The 12,523-nt window shown below is 36.1% G+C and overlaps 1 protein-coding gene across 1 annotated transcript in view; it reads left to right on the top strand.

Moving 5' to 3' along the window:
• The first annotated feature begins 827 nt into the window (after positions 1-827).
• Positions 828-12,523, top strand: part of LOC127865036 (uncharacterized) — a 45,432-nt gene continuing 33,736 nt past the window's right edge. The window contains exon 1 of the mRNA XM_052404915.1: positions 828-1,689. Within this exon, the coding sequence (XP_052260875.1) occupies positions 1,419-1,689 (271 nt within the window). The 5' untranslated portion in view covers positions 828-1,418. The remainder of the gene's footprint in view (positions 1,690-12,523) is intronic.

Consider the following 12,523-nt stretch of genomic DNA (forward strand, 5'->3'; position numbering starts at 1 on the left):
GATCAAGGGCATCCTTCAAGGCCAAAGATTTTAAACTTTAATATAGTAAAGTTTTGCAATAACTTTTGAAATATTTAACTTAGCAACTTGATATTTGGCATGCATGTGTATCTGCACATTTTGAGTGGTGAAAGGTCAAGGTCATCCTTCAAGGTAAAAGGTCAAATAAAGCGGCGCATTAGGGGGCATTATGTTTCTGACAAACACATCTCTTGTTTTTTTATATATAAATTAAGCAATGCAGTTTCCTCGAATGCATTTTGCATCCCATAATAGCATATTGTATACACGTGTCATTTAAATCACTCAATCGGTCATTATAGCAAAAACGCAGATCGAAAAAAGTCGATCATTTTAAACGTGCATGTATTAAAAGAGTGTCATATATTCGAAATCCTGAATCTCTAAAATAAGGTAAAAGGGGCGCCGTTGATAAAATCCAATTAACAAATATGGACATTTATTACCCGACCTGTCATAAATATTAAACAATTAGCCCGTCTGATGTGATTTTAACGAGAATAATGGCGAGTCATTAGCCGGACTCGGAAACAATTGTAAACCTGACTACTGGTAATTTTTGACCCGGGGCATTGTTTTTGACACATGGTTGTCTTCACAATAACGCGGTCAGTTGAATATTTTGAATATTGCTGGCGTGCGCAATATACGGAAATTGCGCAACGGGTGCGCGCTCGTGATTTATCGATTTATTTATTTTTTATCAGAAAAGCCCTCAAGGGCAGCTGTGTTTAAAATGATCAACTGTGTCTGCAAAAAGCGAGCATTTCTCACAAAAGCTTTCACGAATCATAAATGAAAGTATCGTTGGCAACATATTGTGCTGTGCTTTCGTTATTGTAACGTGCTTCGCTGGAACTCTGTCGTATCGGGGGAAGAATTAACTAGTAGCGATCTCGCTGAGTTATAGAGCTTGTACGGCGCGGTATCGAGTCTTTTAGAAGTAGTATCGGACTTTTTCGCTTGTGTTTAACGCTGTCACCCAGTGTTTGAACAACCGAAAAGACTGCGGACGAAGTCAGACGTATTTTATCAGAAACTGTATCACAGTAACAATAAGATATCGTTGGCTACTTGAACGGTATTTGTTCAAATCGGTCATTGTTTAAGATACGCGCGTATCTTATTACACCGAGTTAGTGATCCCGTAAAAAGTGAGCGAGTGATTTGCGGATTATATTTCATTGGCAGCTACTGTATATTTGGGATATATCATAATTGTTTGAACTATATTATAATTAATTCACAGGGAAATTTGAGATATCGCAAAATTTGTAACAATACAAAAGTGCAGACAAATTAGAACACCAGCAGTAGGTCAGATTTCGGAAAAGCAATATTTAAAAGGATACTTGTACAGAATTGTCAAAGAGGTAATAAGTAAATAAAGAAATACAATGGAGAAGATTGCATTGCTAGTACTCGGAGCCTTGGTGGCGGTTTGCCATGGGTGCACGATAGATCTACCCTGGTACGCGCGCGGCACAAAAGAAGTGGATGAATCCCGCGTCCACTTTTCGGAGTTCGTGGTGTTTGGGTCCATCACGAAGAACGCGACCGAGGCGCTCATGTACAAGGACCTGAAGGGAATCTTTACTGTGGAGTTTGAGAGCCTGTGCTCGTACAAGGGCGGACCAGTCGAGTCTACGATCTTCATCACCGGCATGGGTAAGTCAGTCGGCATTGTTCTTGGAAAACAGGGCTAAATGCATGTGCGGAAAGTGTCGTCACAGATTAGCCTGTGCACTCCTATAGGTTAATCAAGGAAAATACTTATCACCTAGACTGGATTTTCGTTTAGAAGAAACTTCATCTAAGCAAAAAATTCCATAAATATGGATGGTGTCGTCCCTCATTAGCCTGAGCGGACTACACAGGCTAATCTGGTACGACACTTAACGCATGTTTTATATTTATTTATTTTTAAATATTTTGACCACAGCTACCCATATTATTCTGTTATTGAGTAAGTAAGGTGATTTTCCAAAAAATCACCTAAATTGTGGGTCTTAAACGAAAACTTGAAAAGGAAACTAGAGCCTGTTGGCTTTTGCTAATTAATATCCCTGTTGGAGTTAAGTAATGTATAATAATCACTTTTCTTATAAAACTGAATATAGCTCGTTTTAGTTACTAAGACGTCTTGGGCTCTTGGGTAGGGTCTGTAGCAGACACGTAAACTGAAATTTACCAGTAAAAGATCGATTATTTTTGCTACCTCGATACAGAAATAGCTCACGGTTACAACCATTGTATTCAAGTACTAGTACGTATAGAAAGAGCGTGGGTACGGCTATTACAACTTTTAGACGACGGAGAGAGGAATGATGGATAGTACAAGTACTTAGAAATTAGTGATTTTGAATTAGTTAAACGATATTAGGGTACATCTCAATTAATTGTTTTCAGTAGTTTCGTTATTTGGATGAGTCAAGTAGAGAAATAATCTTCACAATCAGCCTTGCTGTCTATTGTTCATACTTTCGTGAATGACAAATATCGCTATCAGTTAATGTCAGGTCATATATGAATGTTTCCAGATCTCGGTACACAATACAGATAACTTGAGCAACACATGCAAGTCCCCATTAAGTCAATTTTAGCTTCCTTCCGTTTAACAAAGGGCATTCTAATAGTACTATTGGACATACTTGGATGATGAAAATATTTCATTTTCACTTGAAAGTATCTCTTGAGATAGGAACATGTCATACCAATGTAATCATTTTTCCTGCTAAAAACATATTGTTTGAAACGAATGTTATTACTTCCTTTTTAACGCCTTTAATGACTGATTTAATTGTGACGCAACTTAGTCACAACATACAACTACACTTACATGTAAATAATCAATTAATAAGCGAATAATGTTGCAGGGTTGAACATGGGATAAAACCAGAACAGCTGAACAGTTAAAAGTTTACTGAACTGTAACATTATTATTTTTTTAAACATAATGGTTTAAATAATAGTTCAGACAGTAAAATGCAAGTCACACACGTTTGATATTTCATTGATTTATATTTAGTTTACGTATTATACAAAATAATGCCATTAAAATCATTATTAACCCAAAAATATGCCTGTTTTCGCATCCACACGACATTCTATCCCTAAATTACCACCATTATGTCATAACTATTGTTGAACGCAATCGACTAACAATCTTCAAATCTAACTGTGAGTGATCGATATCTAACATACTTTGTTAGTCATGGTATCAGCGTAGAGTATCTGAACCGCCGTGATATGATCGAAAAACTGTTTACAGGGCTAAAAATCGTAACAAACGAACTTGACATCTGTACGGTCGATTGAACGACCATGTAAGCGACTTGACAGTACCAATGTGGACAGGTGCCAAAAGTGAGAAATCCATCTTCGTAGTGGTGACGTCTGCCTCTATTGTGAATACCAACAGCCGATGCATATGTCTTGTTAGCCGGAATCTGACCAACAATCAGCTACTGTTTCACCGCTTATGAGGGTTTAAATCTCCGGAATCGACTTACCATCGTTTCCGATGAAATTCCCAGAATATAAGCCTCCAGGGGTGCGATTACGATTCAAAATTCATTCGTGCTTTGAATAAAAGTTCAGATAAGCAGGAAGTTGAACGTGCACGGCTACGACACGCTATTTAAAAGCTTATGATAAGTATTATGTGACTAAAGGAAGAGCTGTTAGAAAAACCTCGATGTTCATGCATTAAAATATCTTTATTAGATGTATTACGTCACTAATTAATAGATACAGATACACACATTCTCACATAAATCAACCAAATCATATAAATTGATTATTGAGCTATATTTGTTCTCACAAAACTTTTTACCTAATAAGCCCATTATCTGAAGTGTTTTCTCGAATGACAAAACAAATGCCGACAATGAAGGACGCTAAACATGGCTCTTTATTAAAAAAGAGTTTAATATTCGTCGCCAATGGCGCTAATTTTCTCAGCCTTCGCGGCAGCTGTATTCATTCCAGCCCAACACCAGGCGGGCGATGTCGTAATCGTCTGCCAAATGAAGCCAGACGTGTTGACAGAATTATGCAAAACAGAAAACATGCGACAAGCGGCGTCTGATCGATTGTACCTCTGGGTTTTGTTTCTAGTGCCTGTCTGTTATCGATTCGACAAAATCTCAATTGACTTATTGTTGCTGCACGTCGCGACTGCATTCGTGAAATTAAAACATCGGTGACGCCATCGTCGCAGTATGTATTGAACAGAATCGGAACGGCGGAAGATGAGCCATCAAAACAGAGTTCTCACACTAATTCCATAACATAACTATCAGCAACTTTCACTGCCATGACTTTGGGGTTTCGTTTAAAAAAGCGTATGACCACGGGATTCGTAAACCATGATATGTTTGCAGCGATAGTTTCATCTAAGTCTGAATTGTGAAGAAAAAAGAACAAAACAACCAGCAATTCAGTCAGACAGGAATTAATGGAACTTGCTTTATTTAGTTTTTCTTGATAAATAGCGTTGTTCACGTGCTAGAGATTTTTGTTGAAAGATTCAGACAATTTTGTGTCTTTTCTAGTCAATGAAATATGCATGGTTCGTGGCGGATGGCACATATAAAAGATTCCTACATGAAACACGAGACGGTTGCGTTGTAATGCAAGAAAAAAAGAAACGGGGCACACGTATTGTGGGAGGGAATGTGGAGTGATGGAATGAAAAGGCTTCATTTTTAGTGTTCCACGTGGAATGCAAGTGCTTTAAAGAGAAAATTCTGTACACTGAGCGTTACCTGGGCGAACATGTGTTACATACATCAAACATGGCGTCTTGTTGCGACTTACAGCAGCGCATTATGCTAAATGGGATATGCACCAGTATGATAATGGATGCATCCGTAGCATCGTAACGAAAGCGGATACAGGTAAATCTTTCTAAATCGAGATAAACCCGAATAGTTGGGAACACTGCATTTGCCGGAATGCTATAGTTAGTTTGAAATATTTTTCATTAAAAGTTCACTTTTCTCAATAGCCACGTGACTGTTTTAATTAAATACACCAGGCAGGCAAGACATGTGCATTCTTACTTACATACGCGACTTCTCTGTTAACTTGTAAATGAAATATAAAGGCAAGGTTTGCTGTAATAATTGGCTGTTATTCCGATGGTTTGTCATGAGGTGTCAAGTTCACACACGTTACATTGTAAGGTAGATGGTCATTTTGCTGTTCAAGGTGGGGGGGGGGGGGGGGGTGTTGATAAAGGACTGGTCGCGGCGAAGAAAGAAGCACACGTGCAAATCATTAAGCCAGTACGGGTTAGCATTTTTTTGTATAAACTTTTTATTAATACTCAAGAGTTTTTACATACTATGGCAGTTTTGTCTCGAAGGTTGCACTTTTACGAGAAGAAGTATTAACACATCGGAGTAAAACATGCAGTTCTTGTTATTAATGTTCAAGCTACTGGCGTTCGAAAGGTTTAGGGCGTTTAAACTGACGAATCCCCATTGTACTCGTTTGACCCTTACTGACTGTAATGCTATCTCCCGTTTCCGATTTGCCCGTCAAACGGATGAGTAGCAACGAAGCTGAATGTTCACTTTCCATGTAAACGCTGATCGAATAGCGGGAGGTACCAGCGCACTTTTTAGTGTTTTGACTGTTCTAGAAACTTAACTTACAATATGATTTCTAAAACATGGCAAAAGTTGTTCGGTAGGCCTCAGTAGTGAATATGAGGAGACAACTTTGCTACGATAAAGTTTGGTTTTGATACACTTCGTGCTGTGATGCAAATGGTCCAAATGTATTAATGTTGCTTGCGTATGATTCCACGCTTTATTAGATGAGTACAAAATAACGACGTATTTTCCTGTCGTAGCTACCTAGTTGGCACTAGCAAGAACTTTTTGTTTTAACACGTACACACGTAAATGTAGGTGTATAATAGATTAGGTTAGAAGTAATCGCGTTAAACTAATTGTCACTTACTCCATCTTCAAACTCGCGTGAATCGTGACAGTTGGTCATTAGCTGAAACTTGACCGCGTCACAAAATGTCGCTTGGCTACCTAACTACCTCAATATTCATTTGGCTGCCCTCTGTCAATGTAATTAATGTACCCGGTTCGGAAATGTGGTCTTTTAACGGACAAAAGCACACGTTTCATTATGTGTCGCCATCGAAAAGGGTAATTGCAAATGTTAATTCGTCATCATATGGACCCCCTCAGATGGTTGAAGCTGATGGACATTGTAAACGATATTAACACTTCACGTAAATAACACTTGGTCATTTGCTTGCTGAGTAGGCGAAAATTGACCATTTACACTGGCAAATTAAACTTAATTGATACCGATTATAAGTAAAACGAGGGAATTTAAAGCCACACATCTTATTTTGCATAGTTAATTTAAGTATAAATAAGGACCATATTTTATCTATGGCAATTATAATATATCTGGTGGTTATAAGGTAGAAATCCGTCTATTTTGCGCTTTAAAACTTAAAAATAATCGCGTTTGTCAAAATGTGCGTATACGTCTAGAAATCCTATTTTCGGCTTTAAAAGCGGTACCGTTTGAAAAAATAATAAGTTATTTGCTAACTAGGCTATAGATTTAATTTTATTTATGCCAATTAGAATATATCTGGTGGTTACAAGGTAGAAATCCGTCTTATTGCGCTTTAAGACTTAAAAATAATCGCGTTTGTCGAAATGAATGGACGTATACGTCTAGAAATCCTACTTTCGGTTTTCAAAGCGGTACCGTTTGAAAAATAATTAATTACTTGCTAACTAGGCTATAGATTTAATGACAATTGTGCACACTTTCAAATTGCATCTAGATGGATTGATTAACATGTATTTCATTTCAAAGTCAGAGGCAAAAAGGTGTTTGGCTTTAAGGCTTAAGCGATTCAACATCAGTCTGTTCTTGTCGCAATTCAGCCTTATGGTTACAATTGATACGCTACATTAAATTAATCTATACTATTTAATAACGCGTGAGTATATTTAAAAAACGCATAGTATGTAATTAAATTTGTAATAATTAACAGTTATTGAACAGCTAAACTAAACGTTTCAATGTGCATCATAATCAACACATCGACAACAATAATTGCAAGTTACAAGTCAGCTAACAATGTATTATCTCTAGGTGTATTTGATTTCTGCGTTCGATTTCGAAATTAAAACGCTGTAGGCAAGTAGATAAGTAAACTGAAAGTTGACGATCAGTCAATGTAACCACATTCCATAAAAATGGCAACAAATAAACAAAACGCTGCTAGCATAGACAAAGATTCATTGGGCAAATATTGACCATACGTACCAAAATAATTTCTTACCAAATTCTAGTTGGGCCAGTTAAACAAACAGTTTGTAAAAACGTTCATCTGTCAACATAGCAAACAATGAAAGCAATGCTACTGTAACCGTATGTAAACAGTGTGAAACAGCCAGTCCCGAAACTTGACCAGAAATAAATAAACTTCCGTAAGTCATTGTAGTGTTAGATCACATCATTATTTGCATTGTCGTGTAGTATTTACGCGTTATGATGTGTTTGATTGACGACCAAGACGCCGTACAAATGACGAAATCACGACATTTAAACTTGTATGCGTATTACAGAATACGTGAAATGGTTCGTGCCACTAGTTCACTCTTTTTAACAAAATTTTCGTTGAATTTAAACTCCATTATGTAAATGTGGCGTTTTTAAAATGCGCTTGAAATATTTATTCCTACATTACGAACAGGTATTGCAACATCGATATTCACTGTTCTAATAATCTTTTCGTTATTAACAATTAATTTAATAATAAGACTTAAACAGCGAAACAAAGTATTATTACATTTTTAAGTCCACGTGCTTTTAATATAAAAGCAAATGATATAAAAACGACAATAAGCTTTGAAAGCACCATATAGCGCCCTCTAATCTGAAGAATAAATCAACTCAACGCAAATCATATTTAAGGACAGAAATCACCCATTTAAAGCCGCTCAATGGTTACTCGACGACGCCAGATGGCAAAAACAGTAGCCACAGAACAAGTGCCGTTCGTTTTTCGCTCCAATCATTCCCAGCAATAGATTGATAAACGTGAAAAATGTGGCATCATCCGTTAAAACGCCTTATTAGACTGCCTTAAAGCATCATCCGTCATGTTAGAGACTACAAGGTACAGTGAGAGACCCAGTTCCTCGAGAAAATCGTGTTCAATTAGACATGTTAGAAAAACGACAAAAAGGAATCTAATCGAATCAAAATTGTGGCATTTTCTCTAACAAGTATTTTAGTCATTTTTCTTTGACTTTCGTTTCATTGTAATAATGTATGAATTCAGCCCTTGTCAAATAATATATAAACGTATTTATTTACGGGTAAAGCATTATCCTATGACTCAATAATTGTTACGGTAAGCTGTATTAACTCTTTGTCGTTATCAACGAACCAAAATAACTGGTGAAACTTTCTCCTTTGTGTACTCATTAATACACCGTAGATCATGGCTCTTGTCGAGATTACAGATATTAACCTAGTTGTTCTCAATGACGAAAGTCTTTCGTCTTGTAATTGAAAAATGCGCGGAATTTGGTCTTTATATATGTTGACAGCATGTGTGAAATGGAAAGATAAAATATCAATTATAATTATGTTGGTTTCAAAGCGTCTTTGATTGTTTGTATATTTTGTTTCAAATCTATGAATTTCACCCATATTCGAACGAGCATCACACACCTAGCACAGTTAATTGCTTAGTTGAGTGTTCCTGGCGATGGTAATTGAAAGCGCAACTCGCGAACTACCAACGTGATAAATGAACTCATGCTTACCCCAGACTTCTAATAATTAATGAGCGATTGTTCCAACAATGACCGGAATACCGAAGACAACGACTTCTTGATATTCCTCCCTCGGTTATTGCAATACGACAAATCCATTACACGTGGACACGCCACGCTCTAATCATGCATGCACCCTGGGTCTATAATGTTTCAGGTCCCTGAAGAAATCATGAAAATTGCTTGCGGTTGAATAATCTACGTGTGTAGTAATTATTTGGCCTGTATTAAGTTCACTATAAACATAACTAAATATTACCATTATAACCACTAAGTTTTCTATCCGTTGGTCAAATCAAATGTTTTCTTTAAGATTACTGACTGTTATAGTGGCTGATTAACACTCACCATGAATTTGCTCATCCATAAACCGAATTCCTTAATAATCCAAATGACAGATGCTCTATTGTTCCGATTAAAAGCCTCTGGTTCAATTCAATTTTCTAAAAGACCAATTCTGTTAAAAAGTTGTAATAACCAAGCGTAATAGGTCAAAGCCACGTCAAAGGAGTCCACATCAATATGGAAAGGTTCAATTAACAAAACACTAAATGCGTTATATGAATGGTGATTCTTAAAACGAAAGTTAAAAATATAATTATAAAGGCATTGTGATCTTGTAATTGAAAATGTTATTAACAAATAATGCCGAATGGTAACAAACTCCGATTTAAGAAATTGCGTAAGTCGCAACCACGTGTTTAGACCGACGCAGTATGAGATTTCTACCTTCTACCGGCAGGCATACATAACTTTGACCAAAATGGACAAGATATATTGTTAATGCTAGTGGTAAAGTAATATGCCGGACAGGAACAAGTGATTAAAGCCACACAAATACTCAAAATTACCGAATATTTCGTAAAATAAAGTTAACCTATAACAAATCAGTGTTCCTTATAGCAATAGCAAAAATTTCAACGCTAGATGTTTTTTGGTAAGAGATTTAACGAGATACAAAATAGTCCATGTGAATTTCCCGCAACGATGTCCGAACATTCATTTTATGAGTTAACTTTATTTGTCGAAATATTTAACGAAATATTCGTTGATTTGGAGTGTTAAGGGGCTGTATATTTGAACAAAACGCAATATTCACACGTGTTTAATAATAGTTGTGAAAAACAACGTAAAACTGGCCTACTCGAGTAATTTAATTTACATTTTAAACCGTCTCTTTCGGAAATGGCGGTTCGCCATTGCTTTTCGCACAAATAAAGTATCCGAAATACTGTGCAAATTGGTAGATACCGGCCGCTTGTTAGCTGGAAGCAATAAAATATCCATAATGGAAAATACCGCTATACAGTAAGGTTAACAATGTTCATAAATAAGCCAAATGTTCCTTCAACAAACAAGCCAACACACTATTGCTTCATAAAACACTATTTTTCCTGATATGATTTGTTAACAGCAGACTTGTTTGTTCATAATCGTGGGTAAAAAAGGAATGCCGCCTTTGTCTGTAACATTCGTTGACCGGTCTACACACTGACCGATTTATCTATGGTCTCTTACAACGATTCTTATTCTAAACACGTCGGAATGTGTCCATGCAAGCTGTGAATTGGTAGAATAATTATCAGAGAAAGTAAAGCAACCACACACGGGAACATTATTATAGTACATGCATACGATAATGAAAATTCTAACAAGGCATTCGACAGTCGCTTATATACATGTATCGCAAATTAGAACCGACAACACTGAATTTGGGAAAACTAGAATTAAACAATACAAAAAGAAACCAGACATGGTCATTTCATTGGAACATATACGTGTAGTTCTCATTCTAATTACACTTTCCGTCAATATACAACTCTTTATCGTTATTCTGCGTGGGTACTGTTAAACAACTCGGACTATCGTCTTAGTCTTCGTTCAATGTTTAATGTTGAATGCCTTCGCATCCCTTACTCCAAATCTATGTTGAAGGACTTGTGTTCTTAGCTTTTTGAAATGCAATTTTCTAAAGAACGCTGTAGATCTACATCCGGGAGCGAAATAACATTTATAACGTAGACTCATGCTAATATTCAAGTTCGTTTATAGGTAATCATTAGACATTGATACAATTATACAGCGTTACAAACGTAGAACGATTTAACAATTTATTCGGAATGTTAAGGAGTGATTTATGTGAATGGTTCGACCCCCGCGGGAAAACATTTTTTTCTTTCTTAAAGAAAATTATTGTGTATTTATACTTTAGCTCTTTAGTTCAAATATTTACATCTATCAAATGACCAACTTGCCCAAATACATCAGTTTAAAGCATTTAATGACCAACATGCCAAAATCTATCAATTTGCCCAAATCTGTAAACAAGTCCCTTGAAGCAAAATTTAGACAATTTTAGTATAACGAGTGATAGTATACAATTATTCATAAGGCAACATGATATTATCAAAAAGCATCGCGTTAACAAAAAATAATCATAGCTGTTGACATTTATCATACTGTATTTCACATTGATATGTCTGGAAAATTCGAATGGCTGCTCAACTGATTGGGACAGTTGCTATGATTGACCAAACTGTATAACAGAGCGGCACTAAGATGCAAGATGGAGGTAAAATCAGAGTATTTTAGCGTTGTGCGAAGCAATGCAAGGGAACACTTTTGTGAACGCTAAAGCACTGCACATGTATGGTAATCCTAAGCTTGGTTTTCCCACTTTGACTCCTTTGATATAATAGGACGACTGCATGATGTCAGAACATAGCAATTGTAAACATTATTACTCGATCTCTGTTATGATGCAATTCATACCATGTGCATTTTGCATCAAACTGCTAAGCGACTACGTAAATTGCAGTAAATGTATTAATTGTGTAATCATACAGAAAGAACGTCGGTTTTATTTCGCAAACTAATATCTTTGTGGATTAATGCTCAAAATGCAGCGTTTATGCTGACAAAGTATTTCCTGGAAATACTGCCTATTGTATATGTATTTCAGGAGAAACGGCGAGCTATCTGTTCAAGATTGCATTTTATATTTGAATAACTTCGACACACGGGTTTCGTTTCTAATGATACATAAACAAATATGACAATCAATATGATGATCAAACTTCTAATGCATTTTGTTAAGTTTCTTTTTGACGATATAACATCAGTCAAATATAACTAACATGTAACCTATTCTATAAGAGTTAGAAAAAGACCAACTATATAAGTTCATGTACACGTATGCATCCACCTCTATTAATGAAAATTCTAATCCGCAACTGCATTTTTAATCAAAGCAACTCAACAAAGCGTTTGCTAGACTAATTGTCATAATAAGGTTATTTTAATAAATGATGGTTAAGCAATTCCATGTTGTATGGGCGTTAACGTGGCAGCAAATGTCATATCAGGGAATGCGTAATACAAAAACATTGGTAATTGGGCTAATCTATCATTATCTGGCGAGATAATTGACAAAAAATACCAACTTTTCCATAATCTGGATAGTCTTTACATGATACATTCAATGATTGGATACTTTGATGGAAGTACCCGTGTTTGAAATAACGTCTCACCCAGTGAATGTAAGTACAGTCATTCGTCCCACCCTTCATGGTATTGATATAACCTTCTGGCAAAAATAATTTTGTTATAATAAAGAAGAGTAGCATTTTATTTTTTACTAACAACAGAAAAAAAGAAACGTA

This window comes from Dreissena polymorpha, chromosome 1 (assembly GCF_020536995.1).
Source record: "Dreissena polymorpha isolate Duluth1 chromosome 1, UMN_Dpol_1.0, whole genome shotgun sequence".
NCBI classification, from domain to species: domain Eukaryota; kingdom Metazoa; phylum Mollusca; class Bivalvia; order Myida; family Dreissenidae; genus Dreissena; species Dreissena polymorpha.